General features: G+C 40.0%; 1 protein-coding gene across 1 annotated transcript in view; it reads left to right on the forward strand.

Moving 5' to 3' along the window:
- LOC140269239 (potassium/sodium hyperpolarization-activated cyclic nucleotide-gated channel 2-like) overlaps positions 1-15,649 on the forward strand; it is a 34,902-nt gene extending 19,253 nt beyond the window's left edge. The window contains exons 5-8 of the mRNA XM_072364263.1: positions 8,262-8,408; positions 8,627-8,867; positions 8,956-9,120; positions 9,572-15,649. Of these exons, the coding sequence (XP_072220364.1) occupies positions 8,262-8,408; positions 8,627-8,867; positions 8,956-9,120; positions 9,572-10,518 (1,500 nt within the window). The 3' untranslated portion in view covers positions 10,519-15,649. The remainder of the gene's footprint in view (positions 1-8,261; positions 8,409-8,626; positions 8,868-8,955; positions 9,121-9,571) is intronic.
- The last annotated feature ends 10,338 nt before the right edge of the window (positions 15,650-25,987 follow it).

Here is a 25,987-nt window from a genome sequence, read left to right on the forward strand (position 1 = left end):
GTATTTTAATCCTGGACCTTTATATTCAGAGCAAAGATGACTAACTGTCCATATTGTTTGTCAGACATACTTAAAATGCCTAACAAGAGAGAAATTGGTGAAAAAATTCACAAAAAGAATAAATGACAGCATAGCCTACTGATGGTTTTGCATGTATTTGCAAATATCTTGGTGAGGTTGGGGTCAAACTAGTAGTGTTATTGAAAATGAGAAAACTGTACTGATTACAGTTTGACAATGGGTGTCGCTGCAGTTTCATCATTTTATTTCATACATTATCTATTCAGTTTATGTATTTTTACTTACTAATTTTTTTCAAATATATATCAAATATAAATATATAAATATAAATATATATATTTTTCTTCTAAATAAACCATACAGAATTTATGCAATCATCAAAAAGAATTTTGGATCAACTTAGTGAGGACCCCCCAGATCATAGGAACTGAATTTCATTCAAATTTTTACTTTTCATTTGAGTCACAATCTTAGGGCGATGCATTTAAATGTGTACACTAAGTGAAATGCTTATGAACCTGCTGAAAATGACTTGGTGGTTGAGTTAGTTGTTAAAAACATCATAATTCTATCATGGTTTGAATCCTGCTGTGTCCCCGATACTAAAATACAACATCAGGCATATTTCTTTCTTATCATCATTATTGCCATTTTGCTTCATCAGTCTGTGATTCTGATTTTGTGGTTCCACAAGCTATCTCGGCATTTTTTAAGCGACTAAATTCATATCACAACTTTCAAGGTATAATTTATTACACATATTAACACCAACTTTTCACTTCTGTCGTCCTTTTAGTTGCTAAAAGCTCTGAGTCAGATGTGAGTCAGACATGCCAAGTTTTAGGTGTAGGCTTTTTTTTTTATGTCTGGGGGACAAGTACCAGGAGAGAATTCAAAGTATAGTGGAATATTCTGAAATAAAACTTGCTGGTATGTGACTGTGAATACAGTTATTATCCTGAAGATCAACCTTTCTTATTTCATACTATGACAGATGAGTCAGCACAACTATAGGCATAATTTGCTCTTCTAACCTCTTTTGTTTTTTAACATCTTTAAATGTAAATGTTCAGGGTGCTATCATTGTCCAATATACAATTTCAAAAGTGGTGCGCAAGTTTCATACATTTCAAGGTTTTCTTTTATCTAACATGGAGTGATTATACACACAAGTAAAAAAATGAATACACCCCTACTTGAATGATTCATTTAGTGGTGCTGAAAGTAACCAAATATATTCAAAGTTGGTCAAGGACTTTTAACGTTCTGTCAGTGGTTGACTGTTGTTCCTTTGTTTTTGTTTTTAAAAAAAGGGTAGCATAGTGCAAGAAATTCAAGACGACTCTAAAAGAAAAAGTCATTTCTGCTGGAGCTATTTCTAATCGATGCCATGTTCCAAGATCATCAGTTCTAACATGCAAAAAAAAAGTCTGAAAGGTCTTGAAAAATACCTAAGCTATCACCATCAGCTGAGAGCAGCTTGGTTCTTATGGGTCAAGAATAAGCAAGGAACCATCAAGGCACAGCTATACGGTGAACTTTAAGCTGTTTGGACACCAGTGTCACTGTCTGCAGTCCATGTTTACATCAACACGGATTGGGAAGAAGAATGAAATTCCTCCTTCAAATCAACTCCTTCAAGCTCAACTGAGGTTTACAGCTGACTGCATGGACAAAGAAAAGATCTTCCTGAAGAAAAAATTATGGTTAGATGAGGTAAAGTTTGAGATGAGTGGCCAGTATGACCAGAGTAGAATGAGTAGATTATACAAAGTGAATGGATTAATGAAGATGGAAGTATTCTTCAACATTATCTTCCTTCACCACCCATTTAGGAGGATGTAGGATTTTCCACATCAGACAAAAAAAAAGATAAATGTACCAGTGTGTGACTATCTTCATGGTGATGTGTATAGATCAGTGAGTTAAATATTTCACTATGATGATGGAGAACTGGGTTTGCGCTATGATTGTCAAAGAGTTGTCCCAATTTTGAAGGTCTCACAAAAAACATCCCTGTAACTAAAAGGGAACCTCACATAGTGATTTATGGTGGGTGTTCTGAGGGGACCCAAGGTGGAGATACTGGAGACTTTTTTGTATGCCATGTTACATTAAACCTTTGGAGCAGCCTTTCAAAAGTCTTGACTGAAACCTTTTCAGTAATATGATGCCTGTGCTTAAAAGTCTAGTCTGTGCCAGATCATCGACTAATTCTGTGGTCAGAATATTCAACTAGAATTCTTTTGGAAAAACTCCTTCATCACTACCAATAGTGTAATTTGTCAGCTTGTATGTATAATAATCATCACGTGTTGTGTCAGAAAACCCAAAATAAATTGAAACTTGTGCATCAAATGCATGTTTTTTCCTATCAAATATGTATCTCATACTGTCAGAAAAAAATCAGTTCAAAGTGATAAATGAAAACCATGATGTCCAACATGAGTGTGCGTAACCATTGAACATAAACTGCAAAGAAAGACCCAGTGCGAAAGATGAAGAACCAACTTCTGTTGGAGACAACAGTGCAACTGATTTGTTCATTTGTTATAGCTCTCAAAAGTGGTCTATAGTCTGCAGTCTACATAGTTTACTCCTCTCTATCATGTCCCACAGACATGCACCTCATGATATAGATAGCTGGTCCATGCACCTGTTCTTGTTTGATAGATATGGTAATTACATTTAGCTCATAGTGTGTGATCTGTAACATAGCAGCTGCTTCAAAATATGAGACATTACTTCCAGTTTGCTTTGCAACTATTATTTGTTGGGAACATTTTGGACGCTTTTCAAATGTCTTCATTTCAAGTCAGACACGTTCACTTCCCATTTAGGGAAGAGCAAGCTATTGATAGCATTTAGCACTCAACTGCGATGTTTCAGCATGTGGAGGGAGAGAAATTTATAGAATTTATAAGTGGAGCACTTCCACTATCTTTGACAATACACAGAAAAAGTGAAAAAAGAGAAAATTATAAAGTTCAATCTGTTTTTTACATATGCTGAGAGACTTGACAACATTTAAAAAAAAATAGCAGTTCACATATTTGCTTTTGTCTTTTTGGTTGATGTTCACTTTAATTCCCAATCAGATTCGTGGATTCAGCCTTTTAGATGCTCAGAACAGAAAGTAGATTAGTCACCACCACAGGTTCACCTGTTGCATTGATAATCACCTCCTAATGGCCTCACAGGGTTTTACACTAAATCAGCTCTCCACAGCTGCTCTTGCAGACACCGGGCAGACAGTTGTCTGGAAGCTCTCTGTGATGAAATGCCACAGGAAGGTATTCAACGCCGTTTTCTCCTCCCTCTACTTTGTTTGGCTACCATCAACAACAGCCCTTTTTTTTTATTCGCACTGCTTGTTACTGATCGCTCCAATTACCCAGAAGCAGGCTGACTGTGCAAAGATAGCAGCCAATACCTGCATCTCTTCAGTTCTGCCAGATGATATTCACTATTCTAGTTTTTTTTTAAGTGTCCAATGAACAAACCCTTATCATTCAGTCTCCACTGGTTGTCGCTCCCCTTGAATGAGCTATAGGATTTCCTGTATTTCTTTGGAAGCTTCATTTCATTTAATGAGACTTTGTGCAGTGAGATACCTTGTAGTGTGTTGTTACTCTCTCTGTACACATCCCTGACGGGTAGACAGACAGGACAAGCTCTGATTTACCGCTATCTGATTTTCTTTTCTTCCGGTGAACGTGCTTCAAATTGTAACAAGGCAATTTGACAGGGAAAGAAGTGAATGAATTATACATCCACACGGTCATTTGGGGTGAACCCGAATTAGAATCTCCTGTGGAGAGAAGCTATGGAGTGAATGAGAAAGCAGAGAGCAGAGGAGGGAATAGGAAAAGGCTGATGGCTGTGTTGGGTAAATGGGCATAAAACATCAAAGTAGAAAAATGTAATCAAAGTTACAAACTAATTCTCCTTAATTTTCTTTTGAGTGAGAAATCCGAAACAGCTGCATGGAAGGAAAAAATATCAGCGGAGCAGCATACACTGCGTCAAAATGGCCCAGAAAATGGATGCCACTTTCACTGGGATTTGGGTGTTTGTCAGTCCCCCCTGACTGTTGTGACGCACTGACCAAACGTGTGCTCTTTCCCCGCTGTAATTCTGGAAAGGTTTCAGGGTCGGCTGGTGATGATCGATACTTTGTACTGTGACATGACACTGAAAGTCGAGTCATTAAATGTCACCATCAAAGTCCAATCAGGCTTTAGCTGGCTCATTAGTTCAGACTTAGCTGAGTCACAGGCTGCTGGAATTAGCTTCATGTCTGACCACAGCTGCGTGGTCACTGCGTCTCTATCTGTGTGAGATTTTCTCTGGTTTACAGAGTCCCGAAGAACCATGCTTTTCTCACAATCAGCCTCTTTACTCTCTTAGAGCTGCAGTTAGTGTTGACATATCGGGTAAAGAGTTGTGACACAGGGTCATTTCTTCAGGCTGCTCTCCATCTGCAGATGTCATGAAGCAGAGTCACTCATGCAGGTGAGACTCTCTGTATGGCAGCTCCATCAAAGGAGCCGTTCACAAAAGAGTGATCCTCACATGGGTGCTTGATTCAAATGTATGTTGCAATGTTTGGCTTTTTTAAAGATATGTTAATGAAGGAAGCTCTCTCATTGAAATATGCAGTCATTTTTCTGGGCAAGGTGATGGTATATTTCCCCACCTGCACTGCAGAACAATCCACAGTCAGGGTACACCAACTGCAAAAATGTGTATGTGCTGCAACTTTAGAAAGGTGACAAACTCATTTTTATCATTGTGGCTCTGCAGTCCAGTTAGGTAGATTTGAAAAATACGTCAGACTATCGGTAGGTTTACAAGCACAGTTAAGTCGAGCTATGGATATAGCTAAACATGCCCTTTTATAAGACTACTGTCCTTGCTCCAGTTTACAAACCAGGAAGGGGAATTGATGTATTGACCAACGTTTGTCCAAGTCATCTATGATACTTGGCAATATGCCCCATTTCGGCATGTCGGTTTTTTTTCTTCTGAAGTCGCACTTAAGTGGTCGCACTTAAGTAATGGAATAAAACAATTAACAATCAACTGGTGGTGTATTAGCATGGAGTGGTGGAGCTTTCTGTTTCCTGAATGCTGTATGCTTTACTTATTTATGGTGATCAAATCCTTCCCTCATTATCTGTTATTACTGGCTTCATCCTCTGTGTACCAGCCTCTTCTTTTGTTACTTGAAGACTGGAATTGTGGAGCAGAGCTCCCAGGACATGCGGGAGTAATAAAAATTTCTAAGGATCGTGCTCTGAGTTTTTCTATTCAAGTCTTCAAATCAATTAAGACTTGTTTAAATAGTTTTAGTTCCAGTTTCAGGATGTTAAATTCTTGGGAGTTCATGAGAATCTCCCCTGAAAAAAAAGAAGCCCTTTAAAATTGAAGAAGCCTCTTGGATGAGAGATTGCATATCTTCAAGAACCGCAAAGAATTGTTCTGAATAGAGAATTATTCTAAATTTACAACACATCATCCGGAGTAGGACACGAATGATTAATATATGAGAACCAAAAAATTAACTTTACTATGTCTCCCTGTGTCATAAAGGCTCGAAAGCATTTTACAATTGAAATCTTGTGCCATCCTAAACCAGATTTACAACCCCTACAATCCCTTAAATTAAGGCTAATCAAACAGTATAGCATTGCTGAACATTTATGTCTGTGGGTCATATATTAAAACCAGTCATTTACAGCAATATCAGTCAACAGTTCAATCCTAAGTGTTGAGTGTTGATTTCATTTTCAATGTGTTGTAAGAAGAAGAATTCAGCAACATGTCTAAGTTCATACTGTATGCAGTTAAATATTTGTATACAGTTTACATATGTGGCCCCCTAAAATGAGATGGTACTCACTGGATGGGATGTGTTTAGTTTGCTTCTTTTGGTTCGGTTACAAAATCACCTGTTCGTAGTGTTGTAGAGCTATTTGGATCCATTTTCAGTATTGAAAATGGCTTGTTGTGCTGCTGCCATTAAATCAAGGGATATAAATTGAACATTAAACTGCCCTGTGGAGCAAGGATTTGAAACAGTGATTCTCTCTGTGTACCAATGCATTCAGCTGTGTACAACTTGAAATGTTTGTTTGCCAAATGGGCTTTTTTTCCTTAAGAAGCAGAGAGACAGGCCGTCTGTTCTTTGTAAGTAATTTTCTCTGTAAGACTTTATGTGTTCCTATTGAGGACTCAGAGCTTGTAACTGTGTTTGAGCAGGTGGGCTACACTGTTTTGCTTGGAGCCTCTAGCAAGACACATGTGCTGACACAATGATGTCTGCAGCAGAGGTCAGCCTGGGACCTTACATTTATGGGGCAGTCTCGTTATTTTGAAGCTGACCTATTGAAGTCACTGTCAGAGGATATTTCTTAATACCTGCTGCAGATTGTGGAAGAAGTAGATAGAAGTTGTTCAGATGATGACTTCCTTAGGCATCGAAAGTTGTGAGTACACAGTATGTACCAGGCTGTGGAGCTCTCAAAATTATGTTTCGGACAGCTTTATGGGTTCTGGGTTGAACTGTGGTCTTATGGGGCTTTCCATTTGAGCTGGCCTGAAGTGCTCACAGTCTGACAGCACTGTCCAACATTTCTCCTGTTCAAGGAGAAACCTTTTCCTCTCAACAATTGACTGCCCAGATACCCCCTCTCTGAAGCCCTACCATGTAGTCTTTTGTCTCTTGCTTTGAATAGATTTGAGTTAGCATATCGCTGCATTCACTTTCAATTGATCTAGTATTGATTAGCATCTAGGCAGCACTAATAAAAGAGCCAGTGTTCATTTCAGTTGTGTGGCTGTTTGTACTATGTTTTACAATGCACTGGAGGGTGTGATGGAATTCACTTACTGTAGAAGTGTGTAGGGTTCTTGGTTGAATGCAGTCATCTGACTCATGAGATGTCAGCAGAGTGATTGTCTGTCTCTGTGAAGCAGTCTTGTGATGATAAGTTGTCCCAAGTCTCCAGGCAAGGACAGTCCTAAAACGTACATAACGTCTTGTCCTCTCAGAGTGATGTATAGAGAGCGTAAGAGTACTACTGTGTACTACACATATGTGGCTTGTTTGTGTATGTATATGCCCAATGGGCTGAACAGTTTCAGGCTTAGGGTGAGTTTGCGTTGCATAATGTCTTTTGCATACATTGTTCTTGTCAATGCTGAGCTGCTGCTGTAAGACATCTGAGTTTCCTGAACTTGCCTCTGGCACGAGGGGAGATTTCCATCACAGAAGAGACATGGATGATATACTGTTGCATAATTTTACTGTGTACATACTCTCTGGTCTCTATTTCTTCCTCAATGAGCACTGAAAAGAATTAATACAGTAGTAATAGAACAATCTAAATGGGCTTTTGAGTTGGGTAAATGCCAAAATAAAATAACATATCCAAATGTGTCAACCAGGCAGTTGAAAACCAACTGTTTGAAAGGGAACTTACACTATCTCTAAATTTGTCCAAGTTTCTCCCAGCCATGGGGACAATATTGTTCATTTCTGCTCCATGTGTTTTGCCACTTTCAAAACACAGTGGCCCTGAGGCACAAAACACAACAACACAATGAAAAATGAAAAATGGAAAAACAATATCTGAAAACACAAAGACCAAAAATAAAGCATCTCAGAAAAAAAACAGAGTTTCAGAAAATACAGCAAAACATCAAATTTAAAAAGCATTTTCCCTTCCTTTTAGTTGAGTTCTCTGAAATGGTTATTTTTAGTAAAGAATATAGAACTGAAAACTTAGCCAGGGCTTTAGGGGGTCATGTAATTTTTTGGAGAGTAGAATCAAGAGTGAACAGCTGATCTTGTCAAAAACCAACTCGACAGCTCAGTTTTTAGAAGTCTAAACAGGAATATATGTAGATTCTGTAAAGATCCTACAAGTGGATGTATTTTGTAGGTCAAGTGAGAATTTCCAACAACGAGACAACATATTTGGGATTCACTCAAATGTGCTGTGCAAGACCTTGTCCAACAATTCATTTATTCAGTTGATATTTTTTTAGGCTTTAGAGAGTCTGGGAGACTGAGCATATGGGTAATACTTGTTAATAGGATTCATTTATTGCTACCTTTGTTCTTTTTCTGGCCGGAGGATTTGTAATGCAATGTTGCAAATGCAAAACTGCTTTTACTCCATACTTTATACACTGCATTAACAGAACATCATCTCTGTCCGTCACTCTCTTAGTATAAACAAGTGGAGCAGTATATGTCCTTCCACAAGCTGCCTGCTGACTTCCGACAGAAAATCCATGACTATTATGAGCACAGATACCAGGGCAAGATGTTTGACGAAGAAAGCATCCTGGGAGAACTCAGCGAGCCTCTCAGAGAGGTGAGACACATGTAAACAGTAAGGCACTTTTCCAAAAAAATTTTGGAAATTGCCATATCATTTGTCTTTGATATATCTCTGTTCAGTGCTGTGTGTCCGTTGTAATATGTGCTTACAAGATGATCTTTTACACTGAATTTGCTGAATTTATGCAGACATGCATTGTTTATGTATATTTTATTGTTCTTATTTGCACCAAACAATGTGCCTTTTCCCAGGAAATCGTAAACTTCAACTGTCGTAAGCTGGTGGCATCAATGCCACTGTTTGCCAACGCAGAGCCAAATTTTGTGACCGCCATGTTGACAAAACTACGCTTTGAGGTATTTCAACCACATGACTACATCATAAGGGAGGGCACCATTGGCAAGAAAATGTACTTCATCCAGCATGGGGTGTGCAGCGTCATCACCAAGGGCACCCTTGCAATGAAACTGTCCGACGGCTCTTATTTTGGAGGTGTGGTGTATTTTCCAGCTTGCACATGATTTTCCAGGTGATTGTGTTTTTGAATATTTTTTCTAAGCTTCTTCTTTCCTTGTTTCAGAGATCTGTTTATTGACGAGGGGTCGGCGAACAGCCAGTGTGCGAGCAGAGACTTACTGTCGACTTTACTCTCTGTCTGTTGACCACTTCAACGAGGTGCTAGAGGAGTATCCCATGATGAGACGAGCCTTCGAGACTGTCGCCATTGACCGTCTGGATCGTATAGGTAAAAAAAGAAGAGAGAAAAAAAATCCATAAAAAGTTCCATTTGAGTGCATTTATACTGTCAAACACATTAAATAACATTTGCAGAGCACTGCATTTTTATTCAATTAAAGGATGATTTTTTTGAAAATGAACAGACAAAAAAAAGGGGGAACATAACCAGTATATAAATGAAGAAATAAGCAGTAAGATGAGATGGTCTGTTCTCTCAAAAAGACACAGATCACTGTAACAATAGATGAGAGTGCAGGGTGACACCATTATTTTCCTCACAACTTGTTCTTTTAGAGGATGTACCTGGTGTAAAGGACATCATATGCGATATCTGTCTTCAATAATTCCATCTTTCTGAACCCTAGTGTCTTTCATTCCCTGTCCTCTCTCTTTCCTGTCTTTGCATTATAACCTTGTCCATGACTTTGATTATTCTATAATTTCATTGCTTTCTTTAGGCAAAAAGAATTCCATCCTGATGCACAAGGTTCAGCATGATCTGAACTCCGGTGTTTTCAACAACCGAGAGAATGAGATGATCCAGGAGATTGTCAAGTATGACCGTGAAATGGTGAAACTAGTGGACCTGCAGCGACCACGGGCCATGTCTATGACTCCCTCTATTGGTGGGATCTTTGCGCCTCCGGGTCAGCCTCAGACAGGCTCTGCAATTGCCACACTTCAGCAAGCTGTGGCCATGAGCTTCTGCCCTCAGATGGCGAGTCCTTTAGTGGGTCCAGGGAGTTTGCAGTCTCCACGAATGGTGCGAAGGTTCCAGGTTATGCAGAACTTGTCCAGTCCAGTCTCTATGTCTCCTCTTCAGTCTCAACCCCCCCAGACTCTTGGAGGGGCATTTGGATCTGCAATTTCCAGCCCACCTGTTCAAAGCCCCCTTGCTGCTTCAGGTCGGACTTTCCAGTGCATGGCGAGTGTAGGACCTTCTGGGTCCCAGTTGTCCCTTGTGCAGCACCATGCACCCAGCCCCACACAGACCCAGCAGAGGCCTGCCTCACACAAGAGCACCCACTCCCTTCATGCAGGCAGTTTGAGCCAGGATACCCGGGCTCTGTCTGCCTCCCAGCCTTCACTCCCCCAGGAGGGAATACCACAAGCTGCCTCTGCAGCCCCCAGCCCTCCACCATCCACCCGCACCTCCAACTCTTCCATTGGCCCTCCGCAGCCCCCTCACCACAGCTTGCCAGGGCCCTCAGGGGTGGGGAGATCGGCGGGAGGCCCACAAAGGGTGGCCTTTGCCTCCACACCTCCTCCTGGACCTGCTGGAATGGGGGCAGTAGCAGCAGCTGCTGGATCAGGACCTCCAGACTCTGGAGTTCCCAAGAAAGATTCAATTGTCAGCCTTCCAGAGCTAGACTCTGCCAGATCCCGGCTGTCTTCCAACTTGTGACCCTGGTAGAGTTCAGTAAAGAGGCCTTTTTTGTAGGAGAATCTGTTTGGTTAAGCTCAGTCCAGCTGTTCTCTCAGCTTGCTAAATGACCAATCAGCTACTGCAAGCGCCACCAGTCATTCGACCTGGATGCACTGTGTGCTGGTGTCAGCAGAAAGAAAAGAGCTACTCAATGTCTAGAGACAGTTTGACTAAGACGAGTCTATACAATTAAACTAGAATAATTTAAGGTTGAACTGGTGTAGTTTACTGCACCAGCACCTGTAGTCTTAGTATCACCCCTTTCACTCTGCTTCCAAACACCTACTGTATATCGCTGTCTTTACTGTAAAGATATCAAGAAAAGTATGATTAACATACCTATTGCATACTGTGTAGAATCCATGCAATGCAATCTAGCAGGAGCTGGACTTAAAATGAAAATCAGGGACTTGAGGTCAAATGACAATGACATTTTAAGCGTTCAAAAGTGTTTTGAGTGTAATTTTCTGTATAAACTGTCGTAGCAAAACAACACACATCTTCATATTGTTTAAAATAGTAGTGGATTTAGTGTATTAGACCGCTGGTCGATCTTACATCGATGTGTAAATAGTTGATGAAAAAAAAGGATGGAAGGATATTATATTCATTGTATCTACCCAAACCAAAGTTGAGCTTGAACACCAAGTCTGGTCGTGTCTGTATCAACTAAAAAAGAAACATAGAAGAAAATGCCATTTATTTAACTGCCTTGATTCGACGTTAGAAGCCATATATTTGGTTTGTGTGTATGTATATATGTGGGTGTAAGTTTGTGCGTGCGAGTTTGTTGACACGTTTTGGTTCCATTTTTGGAGAAGGGACTCACACTCTACAATGCATCGTCAAGCATGACATGGTTCGACATGCTGACGGTGGCACTGCCCCGTTTTCATGAATCATCTGGGAAGTGGTCAGCTGTTTGCTCAGCGTACTGATTGTAACACTGTAGGCAAAGACGGCTGAATAATCTGAGCTTTACTGAAAGGAGACATTTGTGAACAATCCATACTGTATACTTGCTTGTTTCTGTCTAGGTTCATTGATTAACACATGCAATATAATTCTGCAATACTCTACCCCGCCTATATATAAATATCTATGAATATAAATATCTATACATATGCTGTACAGAAAAGTGAACTTCTTTATGTTTTCTTTTTAATGTGAAATCTTAAAGAATCCAGCAGCTATTGTGGCTTCACTTGAGGTATTGTAATCCAGTGACCATGTTGTTACCTTAACCAAAAATGTTTGAGGGAATGAAAGGTGTGTTGCAGTGTCATTTTTGTTAAAAACAGACTGGGCAAACTGCTTGAAACTGGTTTGGAGTCACAGGAAAAATGTGTGTCGGAGCTCAGCAGATCCTCAAAAACGTCACTTTAAAGCCCATTTAAAATTTGTAATTGTTAGATGAATGGGATGGGGAGGGGGGTCAACATGGGGCACAAATGCCTCACTTTTAAAAAGTCTCTACGTGCCCAGATCACTCAAAACTCCAGTGAATGTCTCAAATTTTAATTCACAACAATCTCACAGTTCAAATTCTGGGGCTGGTTTGAGGCTTTGGTTATTTTTACTCCAAACATTCTGATAACATTGAACCTAAAGTCCTTCTCTTGCTGAATGTATGCCATATAAGAAGGAAGACAGCTAATCAGATACAAACTGCCATGTAAATAAAGGGACAAAGATTTAAAGAGGCTTTTATGATGCAAGGGGTGTGGACTTTGCTGTATGAGTTGCTGAGTGTCTGTGATTTTTTTTTTTTTGGAGGGGGTGGGTGGTTTGGTGATGCTTATATGGGTTGAATGTTGCCGTATTTAACCTGCTACAACCCATACCCAGATCTAACATGAGAGGATACATTTTTTAAAAGTTTATCTGTTGAAGTAGGCGTGAATGAGAGTGAGTTGTAACCACTTTGAACTCTTCTGTCCAAAGCGAGCACTGAGGACATCTATTTAAGCACCTTGTGTTGCACTACAACCTTGTAATCAAAAAGAAAATCGATGCTCTATTCTCTTAAAATGGTTGCGTACTTCTCCAGAACCCATTATCTGGATAAACTCTAAGGACAAAAAAAGGGGAACCAATTTGGAAAGAAGATAGGCAGCTGATTTGTTGTGTTAAACAAACACAGTGCCCAACTTTTTCAGCTCTGAACATCAATCCAGAGCCAAACTGTAAAATCAATGAGATGGACATTTCACTCAGGTTTGCTACCTTTCAGAGAGATGTATTGATTGCCATAACGTGGCTTTCCATTGATTTATGTGGAGTAATCTTTCCTCCCACTTTGAAGTTCTTCATTTCCCCACACTGAAGGAGTCCCATTGAATTCTGATTGGCTCATGAAAAAGATGGAGGACTAAGTGAAGTCTTAACCCTAAGACTTTAATTAGCTTAACTATTGTCAGTGATTCTGATCACTTATTCTGAGAGTTGTTTAAATTTTAAAATGAACTATAGGCAATTATTTTCATCCAAGGGCTTCATTATATGGCTTGTAAACTCTGGCTCATTGTTACTGTGGAGTGGCCACGTGTTCCTTTTCTGTTTGATTATAACATGCACTAAACATTTTTCTTTGTCATATCTGGGTTACAGTGCTGTGACCCAGCTTAGTCAGCAACATGAGAACTTTGTATTGTTTTTTTTTTCCTATGGGAAAGATACACACCAAAATTCCAATATGGTTGTGAATGAAGTCAATCTGAGTCAATGGCTGTCGTGCGCTCGAGTGCCGTTTCAGTGCAATCAATTGGTCCTCTTCCTTATTCCTTTGTGCTAATACCAGAGTTTGCCCTATTAAGCTGCTATCAAGACTGTGCTGATATTCGATGAATGAGTCCACCTGAAGTAAGAGCAAAATGGAAAAAGAGTAAAAGAGCTAATGTTTCAGGCGATATCAGGCACCGTCTGTGTTTCTTTGTATCCATATCCGGTAAGACGTGTAGTATGTAATTCACTCCCACTCAAAGGATGGCATCCCTGACACTTTGATCAGTACCACTCTGTTTGAACCCTCAGCCATAAGGCAGATACAGCTCTGGCCAAGCACATACTTCTGTCAGTTTGTTTTATGTCACAAATGCGTTCAATCTGTTGGCTTCAAGCCACTAATGACACGAGTGTGGGGCATGTATTCGCCTGATGATCGGGGGGTTCAAAGTGTGATTGCTTGATGGTTATTCTTCTGGACCTTGCTGTGAAGTGGGATTGATATCCCTCATACCTGTTTAACGCTGACGGCAATTATTGCGAATAACAAAGTTTCCAACCTCTCATTCTTGCTGCACCAGATATTAAAGGTACTGATTGCCTTGGTGTTGACATGTTAGCAAATCAGGGTATTGTTTTTGTTTGTAAAATTGTCTTTTATTTTCTCAGTCTATTTCATTTGGTTGTTGTTATACAGTTTGTTTTTACAATGTGCCCTGTGCACATGGACTGTACATACCTTGTGCCTGGTACATTTAGTTTCCACATAGTCTATTTTTGTGGTATGTATGTGCCTGTAAAAATGCAAATATGTGTTGTTTTTTTTTCAACTTGCAATATATGTAAAAACCATTAGATGAAGACTAGTATTGCTGAATTACAATGACAATGTCAGTATATATAATTTTCCCTGATATGGGAAACACAAAATTGCACATTTTTGTTGGTTTGAGCCTTCCAACACCATGCGCGCTGTACTCTGTACTTTCATGTTCTGTACATATGGTATACACAGAAATGTGGGGCACATTGTTGTGTTTTTACCACAACCTGCTGTATAAGAAACATTTTCTACAGTGAGAGGGTGAGCTCTGACTGGCTTCTGGTGGATATCGGCAGTCTAGACATTAGCTTAAATGACCTGCTTGCTGCAAAGAGCCAAAAATGATAGAAAAATAATAATTAAAACTGTGGAGATGCTTGCACATTATCAAAACATAGGCTGTGCAAATGCTGGAAAATAAATGTCAAACTGTGCTGTTGCACAGTTCTTCACACTGATGCTGGTTGCACACTGATCTGATGTTTGCCATTAAAGAAAAAAATAACATTCTGTCTTGTGGAGAATCTGACTCTTGAGCCTTGGCAATCTCGAGCATGACTCTCAGTTGAGTTACGTGACAGATAAAACAGAGTGCATGTTTGTATTTTTATTATCTAAGCAGAGTTCTGTGTACGATTCTTTGTGGGACCTTCAGATCTAGTCATTGTTGTGAACCAACTCCTGTACAATGATTTTATTTAGTCTAACAGTTAAACTTTTGTGTCGTAGCTACTGTAGCCTGCTTAACTTACCTAAGCCTTCTCTCTGCTTCAGGACTCTGTGTGCTTGAGTTTGTGTGTGCGTGTGTGTTCCTGTGCCTTTCCTTCTACAATGTTGGTCCCACTTGAGAATATGATGCCATTTAGGGGTTTGAAACCCACATGAAGCTAAGAAAGATGCCAGCACAAGCTGTAGAGTGTTAAACGGTCACAACTACATTTGTTAGACAAAGAAAAAACTAAGAAAAAAGAAGAACACAACAACACTGAAATGCTTTATAGAAATGATTCTAGCACACCCCTAGACTTAGTGGCATTCCACAGCCTGCACGATCTGCTCTGTGTGGGCATCGAGACACACTTTACCAGCACCATGTAGACAACAGCACAGATATCTGGCACAGCACGTGTTCTCCCTCTCTGGAGGCCAGTCTGCAACCATCTCAGGCTGTGCTCGGCTTCTGCTCTTGAAAAAAAAAAAGGGTTCAAGTATCACAGAACTCCAGCTCTGTCTTAAGTTGATGTCTACAATCCAGGGACAATTCAGCTCCCAGCCCAAGCCACAGCACAACCAAATCAGTCTCAAAGGATCAGGAGGGTGATCGTTGTTCGTGTCCAGTCCTTACGGACCGTGATGCATAGCTGTTAGCGGGGGCATGGGACTGATTTGAACCTTAGTCCAAAAGGCTGTCTTGTCCACCACCTCTGCTGGCCGAGAACACAGAGCCACACCCTGGTCTATCTCAATAAGCTGGTCTGTCAGTCAGTGGCAATGTTGTTCAAGCGTTCGTAAACAGACGATACATTGTTGTGCAATAAAAAGATGAGCGCATTGGCATACTTATCTCTGTGTGTGGACCTTTATTTGCCGGTATATCTTTTTTCGGCAGCTGAGTTTCCCTGCTGTTTGAATACATAAGTGTGTGTGCGTGTGTCTGTACAAACCTTTAACATGCCTCCTGGAGATGTATTTGCAACTGCAAACAGATGTGCACTCACAAGACTTCAACCTTGCTAATCAACCCCCCCCCCCCCATACACCCTCAGCCTACCCCACATAAGATGAGATCTTGCTCCGCAGACAGGGGCTCCACTGCATCCCCGATGAGATGTCTGAGCTCAGACTAAGAGATTTCAGCTCGTCTGTTTGTGTGCGTGTGAACACACACAGCACTGCGCAGCAGTAAGTGAAATTTGTTCAGTACCTTAGAGGATGTGAGTGCACATGCAAGTCAGAGGTTTGTATTTGTCTGAAAGAGAGAGAGAGTAAATGAACCGGTGGCAGGAGTGTGTGTGCTTGGTCTGTGTTTTTGTGTGATAAAGGGTGGGTGGGTGTGTGCGTCAGAGATGAGGGCAGTCCAAGGACACATTCCTCTGGCAGCCTGGGAGCAACATCCACCCATTCCCTCTCTGTCTACTTCTTCTTTCCACACGCACGCACACATACACACACATACATACACAGCTGTCTGGATCCTCACTGATTATGCATGGCACACTGAGATAGAAAGATTAAAATTACATGCAAGGTGAGATTTCGACACTGAGCTTTACACCGTTCCTGTTGCCTCCTCAGGTCTACATGCAGCTGGTACAAATGTGGGTGAGGCCATCCGCAGTGCGTGTCCGTACTTTTACCTTGATGTGACATAATGTCCTCTCTCTTCCGCTCTATTGACACACACACATATACTCCCCCTCTCTCTCTTTCAATTTCATTGTAATTCAATGAGGAAGCAATGTACTGATAGTGGCTGCAGGCAGATACTACACCAAGTTGTGAAGCTATAAGGGTCTGACTATATAGTTTCATCCTGTATATGGCAGAAGACCGTCCTCTACCTCGTTTCCTCTGCAGTGCTGGTCCTCTACTTTGTCCCTGGCTGTCCTACTTCAATTAATCATATCAGCATCACCCGCACTACCCCCCTGGCTGTTTACCTCCAGAGGGCAATTCACTTATTTAGCTCCTTACTGGTATCCTCGTCTGTTTCTGTCTCTTTGCCCGTGCTTCTCAGCACACCTGCTCTTTATCAGCTTCCTATTCCGTCCATTTCTACAACAGAAAAACATTAGTCTCCCTGGATTTTCCCTGGAAGCCAAATCTGCATTTCAGCTATTGTGAGTCATAACTCTTCCAAGGTGCAGATTGCAGATCAGTTACCAGAATGAAATGTTGCCATTTTACATTTCCAGAAATTGTGAATACCTAGGCTACAGCATACTACAGCAGCAAACACAAGCTTGTCTTATCAATCAGTAAACAAGCCTGAATTAGGAGGTTGGAGGGGTGATGGTTACATAAGCAGCTGGGCCTACATCTCAGAGCAACAAGTTCTCTAATCAAAACAAGCATATAGATTGACTGTTCATACCTTTAGATATAGTCTATAACAGCATTCTGTAACGAATTATGTTCAGTCGATAACACATCAACAATTTCTCCAATCCTGGTTGGGTTTAGTCAATAACATTACTTGGTTAGGGTAAGAAAATTGTCATGGTTCAGGCTAAAATACAATCTTTACAACACAACACAAAGCTTTTTGATACTTTACATGCAGTTGTTCCCACTGACTTTAGAGGTCACATATTCTTTGAATGTAATTAAAAGTTGCATATGCCTGCATGCGCAAAATGACCCATGGCCATGTCTTTAGTGAGGAGTAGTCGCTCCACTGGGTTTCAGTTTCTTTTGAGTACTGTGTGAGACTTTTGTTTGTTTTGGTTTTTTTTCAAACTTTAATTTTCAGTCATTTGTCAGGATTGGGCAGCAAAATTACACGGTTAAGCTTAGGAAAGGATGCATAAAGCTGCTCAAAACCTTATTAGTTACTAATAAAGCATCACAATAGGGTCTTTTTGAGAACCTGATTTGATTTGTAGACCAGGAATGTACTTTTATCACATGTTCATGTAAGCGACTTGCTCCATAATTAGTCAAATTCTTCACAAACTTGCCAGTGTACAGTTACAGGGTTATTCCACGAGGGGGCACACCAGATGATTCAGAGCGGAAAAATCTCAACATTGGCACCGTCCCCTCTACGTTTATCCAACATTTTCCACCTTGCAAAGATGATACCGATTTCGCGGCAGCCATTTTAAAAACATATTTGTCACTGTGAAATGTCAACTATTCATTGAATACACATTGCAGCATAGCATTAATTCCTGACTCAATTTCCAGTATATGCGAGGCAGCCATGATGAACTTGCATATCCATAATTAAAAGCAAGTATATTCCTGGCCTAAGTCATATACTATTTCTTTTCAGGAGCCAATCACCCAGTAAATGCACGATCTGTTTCTTCCCCCAGTCACATTTATTCAATTATCCATTTGTTTGTTTCACAAATTTAGTGGATGATCACACATGCCGGTAATGTCATTGTCATTCCTGTTTGTTTGTGACTGCATTGTTTAGGTTCTTAATAGATCTATTTTTGTCAAAGTATCAGAATATTTCCTTGCAGCTGAAAACCAAACTGGTTCCCTGTAGATTAAATAGCCCCTTTTACAATGAAATAAGAAGAGACATCGGTCTCTTTAGAGAAAGAAACTTTGACATGACATCTTGGTTTCTAGAAAACAAAAAGCAACTCCCAGTGCTTCTTCCAGACAGAACTTGACATGCGTTGCATTTGCCACTGGGCTCAGCACACTGATTGATAGATTTGAGGAATATAGAGCAAATAATGCAGAGTTTTAAAACTTAAAGGCTTGTTATTTTGTTTTCGGCAGCGGGGGAGCTACCAGTTTGCATGCTGTGTAAGTGTTGACAGCACAGAAGATGCAACTGACACTAGCTAAAGAAAAAAAGAAAAAAAACTCTGCCAGCGAGAAGAAGAAGAGTACCTTGAATGTGCCAAACTCTCTTGCAACACACACACAGTCCTATGCAGGCAGGAGGGATCACTGCAAAGTTGTGTCATACAGTCTTCTGAATTCACACACACACATTTTGCTCTCTGTGTCTGGATGGATGCCTCATGTCTATTGACTGCTCAAGTATTTCTCACAGTGCTCTGGAGTCAAAGTTCAACTATGGTCACATAGTGAGCTTGCCAAGCTACGTAGTGCAGATGCACTTTGCTCTGTGAAACAACAAACAACAATTGCACCATGCAAGGCAGTGAAAGTACCATCAGGGCTTTCTGCCTGAGGGAGTTTGTGTGTTTTGCTGTAATATCTACAGCCAATTTTGTGAGCATGCCTAGTCTGTGTTTGTGTATGTATGACAACAAAGTTTCTGTCCCCTGCCTCAACTGTGTCTCAGCTGAAGCTGCTTCAGCCTTGACTCTCTGCTCTGGGGAGCATCGAGAGAACAGGGCTCAACTCTGACTACCAGGATTAGCATTTGGTCCAAGCTCCAAGACCATGAATGAGTCAGTGAGCGGGACAGCGAGAAGATACAGAAAATCCTCTTTTAGCTGCAGGCAGCCTCAGTGGCAACACAGTTTGCTGGACAGTGGGCTGGGGAGGAAGCGTGAAGTGCGTCAAGCTGAGATGATGGAGAAAAACACATAGCTAGAGACAGGAGGGAAGTGTCACAAGATGATTTAGAAGCTGTGTCATTCAATTTAAAAAAGTTACAATAATTTGACAGGTCAATGGAATAGTTTGTCATGTAATCTTTTCGGGTTTGTTCTTTTGCTTAATACGTTGTAAAATCAACATCCTAAGATTTCATACAGCATATCTTTTTAATAGAAAGCGGGAAGTTATTCTTGTGATGCAGACATTTTAAGAAAGATTGTCCTTCACATGTGTGGACAACTGTCAGCACTATAAGTTGATTGTCTGTTGCCTGTTAAAGTCTGCAAAAAGATATTCAAGTGAGAATTTAATTGCACATGTAGCTGTGTACTGTACATAGGACAAGAGTCCTTTAGATTTTAATATGCTTTACTGTTGTTTTATTGCTAGCATTCTAAAGGTACCAAGAACTGCATATTTGCTTACAACAACAAATCATGCAACACGTATCATGCCTCTTGGGTAAGACAAGGAGAGGCCATCTCTAGTAGGAAGTCAATACACACATCTAGCATTTTATGTGATATTTTATATTATATATAAAATATATTTGATATTATATATAAAATATAATAATTATTATATAATGTCTTGCATAAATAATCTAACTGTTTAGATGGAGCTCTATAAGAAAAATCCTGAATACTTTCTGTGAAATAATCACCAGGTGGCTGATTTTTAGAAACATTAACAAAAGTTTTTATCCAACAAAAGATACGAACTGACCCAGCACTCAGACCCAGAGAACTAAAACCATTTGTCATAACTATGGTTTAATTTACATGGTAACGATATTCCAGTATTAGTCCGATTAAGACTGTGATTGCTATACAGATTGTGCACCTTTCTCTCCTCGACTTGAGGTCAGAATTTGCACCAATCTTCATATTGACATGGCAATCTGAGACACCAGCAAGCCAGTGCCTGTGATAATATTAAAAGGATTTTTTTTTACTGCCCAACGATATTAAAGAAAGGAAGTGCCAGAATGTTATATGCGGTTCGGTGCCATATTAGGTACTGCATAATCCAAAAATGAGCCAGCAAACAAAGTCGCAATTTTTGGACTAAACCAAATCAGACCTTTATTTGCTGAGTCTTTGAGAATGGAGTGGTTAATGCTGCAGAATGGTGACAGAATTTTCCCACCTGTCTTTGATTGAGCTTTATCACCTGCACATTGAGGGGAGGCAGCTGTAATAAGATCACCTGTCAGTGATGACAGAAAAGTTGCACATTCAACTGACGGAGATCACACGTGGCAGCAAATATCTTTGGGTGGTGAATGTAGAAGTCGCTTGGAAAATAATAAGATAATTTTTTTAGTCATTTATCTGTTGACTTTTTTGCTTTTTCGTAAATTGTAATGTCAGTTTGATGTTTTCTTATTTTACAAGTAAAAAGGGAAAACTTCTGTTTGTCAAAATACCAGTGTTGGTGTGGGCAAGGCGTCAGCTGCATTATGTACACATGTATAGACCTGAGTTGAACTGTTGCATCCCACAGGAGTTTAACAGCATCGATTAAGAAATAATTCTGCTTTGTGAAACATAGGCTACAGCAGAGTCAGTGCAGAATATCCTATATGCAGCTCATGTAAACACAATAATCACCAAATAATCATATTCAAAATAAGGTTGATAGTCGTAATATTGCTGTGTGAATAAACATAGACAGTGAGAGGAGACAGAGGAGAAAGTAGGAGCTAAAAGGATGTCTGCTGGGCTCTCTGTTCGTAGGTGGGCTGAGCAGCTCTCCATGTATCTGCCCCGCTAAACACTTCCCATTACAGGTGACCCAGAAATGTCTACAACCCCTGCCGCCCCCCCCCCCCCCCCCCCCCCCCCCCCCCCATGGCCAAAAGAGACGGAAGCAATACAGAGGATGTGCTCAAAAAGGGGAAAACATTAAGATGATAATATCGTAGAAATAGTAAGAATAGGAAATATGATTCATGAAGAAATAAAAGAAAAGACACAATCTCCGAGCAGATATTGTTATCCTTTTTTCCCCACAAGCACTTTGTCTTGTTTAACAAAGGATTTAATCTCCTCAACTCTTTAGGCTCTTTCTGTGGTGATTATTTTGAGGCAGGAAACGGAGGCTCCTACTCAGTAATTTTGCTCCATCATCCACTTCCACCGATAATATTTGCCCTCGGCTGCCAACTGAAGTGATGAGAGCCAGGACAATGCCTTGCTTCTGAATCATCTCATCTGTTCTGCTCTGTCAAGGTCTGCACTCAGTGACACTGTGGCTATTCATCCGAGGAGACACACTCACACAATCATACGCTGTCACACACTCACAGTGAAAGACAAAAATATCCATCATATGATTGCAAAGCTTTCATTAACTAATCAGCGTAAAGTTTCCACCCAATCTCTTTGTGTTGGTATGCCATTGCACACAATTTGTCAATTAAAGTAGCACCAGAGAGTCTGGCAGTTGCATGCTCTATTGCTCCTCCTACAGTTGTGCGATGTAACACCACTGTCATGAAAACAATTGTCTGTTTGACCTGCACATGCTCAACACATGAAATTGTTGTCATGTTAAAAGAGGCGGGCATAGACAATATCAGAGGTCACAAAAATGCCAATATGCGAGATAGGGTATTGTTACAGGACCCAAGGGTGTATATTTTCATACTATAAATAATGAAGAAAACAAAGCACTAAAGAGCACTAAAGTAAATGTCTTGAGTACATAAATTACAATGTAGCATTTCCATAGAAAAAAAATCACTGCGTTTTCATTTCTATAATACAGGAATCAACCATTGTTTCAACTTTTGCTGATCCACAACCTACGCAGAATAGTAACATGCTAATGTATGAAGTGATACAGACCCTATATGCTGCTAAACTAACATCTCTCAAAAACATAAGAATAAATTAGGAACGCTGATTCCCCAGAGAACAACTGAAGTCAGTGTGGCGCACTAGCCCAGGTATATATATGTTTGATACCGTAGATCACAGAATCCTGTTGCACAGGCTGGAAAACTGGGTTGGTCTTTCTGGAGCAGTCCTTAACTGGTTCAGGTCCTATTTAGAAGGCCGGAGTTATTTTGTTACAATTAGCAGCTATGAATCTGAGCAAGTGGCCATGACTGGTGGAGTCCTCCATAGGTCAATTCTTGGACCTCTTCTGTTTAACTTGTATATGCTCCCTTTGGGTCAGATATTACAGAACTTTAACATTAATTATCACAGTTATGCAGACGATACACAACTTTATGTGTCTCTGTCACCAGACGACTGCAGCCCAGCAAATGTACTATGTCAGTGTCTGGAGGAAATAAACACCTGGATGAGAGAGAATTTTCTACAATAAAATGAAGACAAAACTGAGATCATTCTGTGTGGTAACAAAGAGAAGAGGGTCAGCATTGGTAAATATCTTGGGACTCGGGCCCTTACAATCACTGACCAAATTCATAATCTTGGAGTGTTGATAGACTCAGATCTGACTTTCAGCAGCCACATCAAAGCTGTTGCCAAGGCAGCTTTTTACCAACTCAGAAACATCAACAGAATTAAAGGTTTTCGCTCCCAAAAAGACCAGGAGTCTTTTAACTGGACTTCCCAAAAAGAGCATTAAACATCTGCAGCTCATCCAGAACGCTGCTGCTAGAGTTTTAACAAGGACTAAGAGATCTGAACACGTCACACCAGTTTTAAAATCTTTACACTGGCTTCCAGTCAGTCACAGAATAGATTTTAAAAGCCTACTTATGGTTTACAAATCCCAGAATGGTTTAGGCCCAAAACACATCTGTGATATGTTCAGAGAATATAAACCTCGCAGAACTCTTAGATCGAAGGACTCAGGTCAGCTGGTCCAGTCCAGAGTCCAGACTAAACATGGAGAAGCAGCATTTAGCTGTTATGCTGCAAACAAGTGGAACAAACTGCCAGTGGAGATTAAACTGTCACTAAATGTAGACATTTTTAAATCCAGGTTAAAAAACATTTCTTTTTTCTCATGTGTCTATGCATGAAATCTGCACGGTATCTTTTAACTTATCTAGACTGTTGCTTGTTTTTGTCACGATCTATGCTTTGATTCATGTCTTTGCTCGTCATTTCTGGTGTTATTTTGAAATATTAACTTCCCTCTCGTTTCAGGTATCTTGCCCTTCCTCCTCTGTCAAGTGTCTGATTGTCTTCCATGATTCCCAAAGTGTTTCCACCTGTTCCCCTTGGCTCCTCTTGTGCTCAAACAGTCTGCGTCTCCCTTGTCTTGTGCCAGTGTGTTGTTTTCTGTCATGAACCTCACTCTAGTGTCCTTGAGCCACAGAAATCCACAGTCACAGATTCCTTGAGCCTGCAGTAAGTGATCCTCCTGCAGAGCATATCCTTTGTTTGATAATTTATTCTTTAGCCCTAGTTTATCACAGTAAGTTCCATAGTCTGTTTTGTTCCTCCCTTTTGGAGTGATTTTACTTTGTAACCTTTTCACAGTCACCTCCGTTAGTGGAGCTTTGCGTTCGTTTAATGTTAAAGTTTCATAGTTCCTTCTCTTGTGGAGAGATTTTGTGTTTTGTTCTTAAAGATCTTTGTGCCACCATTAAAGGTGTGCTTATAGTTAATTGTTAAGTTTCACAGTGCCTCTGTCTCACAGATGAAGCTTGAGTTAGCCACCTCAGTTCTGTTTCAGACTTGCTCAAAAATACGTTCTTCTCATGTAAAAAAAACAAAACAAACTCTTATCAGCTTTTGTAAATTTAACCAAAACAGAAGTCCACCACATTCAGTCCTTTCAAAAATATAAATCAGAAAACGCAAACTATGTTATGGATAAGCTAGGACTTTTTGGTTTTTGTCTTTTTGTGAGCATGTTTGTTCATCACATATATCATAATCCATAGGCTTTAGTACAAAGGCTCCTCGAAAATAGTTTTTGTCAGCCACTAAAGCTTGTCAACAAATTACCAAGCGTAGCTGTGCATGGACAGGGATCAGATGGAGGATTATTGTACAACAGTAGCATCGCACAACTGCAGGAGGTGCATTAGAGCAAAAAATAACCAAATTCTCTTGTAATGCTGTGAAGACTCATCCAAAGTCTTTGCAATCGGCTTTCAATGCAGAGGTTAAATGTTGTGAATCTGTGAATTTTGCGTAGATGAAGAAGCTATAGGTCCATATAATTTTGGAAAGTATTTCTTTACATATGAATCTTGTAATTTGGTTGGCGATGATATTCTTATGTGCAGAGTTTCTGTTATAGCTGATTGCTGAAAAATAGATATAGTCATATATCAGTTTTGAACAGCAAACGGTGCCTTATATATAATCAGTAAAAAGAGTTATGAGCCTCTGGACTCTGGTTTGGTGATGGCAGTGTACTTTTATGCATTCAGCTTGAAAACGACACTTTGTCATTTTAGATTAACTTGAATTTGCTTGTTACCAACTGAAGCAGTTTTTTTTTTGAGTGTTTGTTGTATTTAGCTACCCCACTTGGGTGGCAAGCTTGCATAAGTCCACAGATTTGTTACTATTGTAAAATCCACTTTTCAGAAATTCGGTGTTATGGATTGTTCACTTAGGACAGCTTTGCTCGCTACGTTTTTTTATTTTCATAGCAACAAAGCTAACACAATAGTAACTGAATTTACTTAGAGGTCATCAGGGCATGCATTAGGTCAACTTGATACTAGAGCGCCCTCTGTTGGATCACACAACCAATTACTTTTAACAGTCTAATGCAGCTGTCAGTACAGCTTATGGTAAAAAAAAGCACTTTAAAGTAGAAGTTTTTTCATTCGAATGGGTCACTGGTGATAGAGGTTTCTGCACATACAGACTGATGTTAATATGCTAATGTCAACGAGTTCAATACAGGTGGTGACCAAGTGCCAATAAATGAATAAATAAAGGAAATACATTTTTATTAATAAAGCATGTTTCTTGGTAAAAAAAAAAAGGTTTTCTCCAATGAAAAATGCTAATTTACAAACTTTATTTTTTGTAGAAACATTCATATTATTTTTTTAACAATACTTATTACTGATATAGTCTATGTGGTGCACTACTATGGGTAACTTTTTGTCTTGTCCTTTTTATTTTCGTTATTTTACTGTAAGAATGTTTTAATTGTGACCTGCAAAGGAGCTTTGAACAAACTGGTACAATTAAGAGAAGTTCACAATACTTTAGAGCACACATAAACTGTCACCCTCAAACACACACAAAAAAAGATTTAGTCTTCATGCAGCTTTTGAGGGAAAATAAATCACAACGCAAAAACTGCTTCATCAAGGTCATTGTTCCTGCTTCTGCACTGCTGTGTTTTCCCTTTTGTTAAAATCACAAGCTCAGGTGATAGGGATGAATGGAGCAGTCAGAAAGTGAGAGAAAACAGCGAAAACTATAATCAAGATAAACAATTGTTGTGACCCTTTAACAGAGCGGTTTAATTCTGGCTGTGTCAAGCTTTTTGTCGAGCATTAGCCCAGTGGCCGGGACTTTCTGCCCTGTCATTGTGTTTTGCTATGTGACTATAATCACTTATACACTGCTGTGAGGTCTTACATTTTGCAGTGGAATCCAGCTCTCTGTGCAGAAACATAATGTTTTGTAGTGACTTTAAATGGTCTTAGAAGAGATTGATGACTGTGTGCTGAGGCAT

This window comes from Leuresthes tenuis, unplaced genomic scaffold, assembly GCF_036924035.1.
Source record: "Leuresthes tenuis unplaced genomic scaffold, fLeuTen1.0.hap1 SCAF_14, whole genome shotgun sequence".
NCBI classification, from domain to species: Eukaryota; Metazoa; Chordata; class Actinopteri; order Atheriniformes; family Atherinopsidae; genus Leuresthes; species Leuresthes tenuis.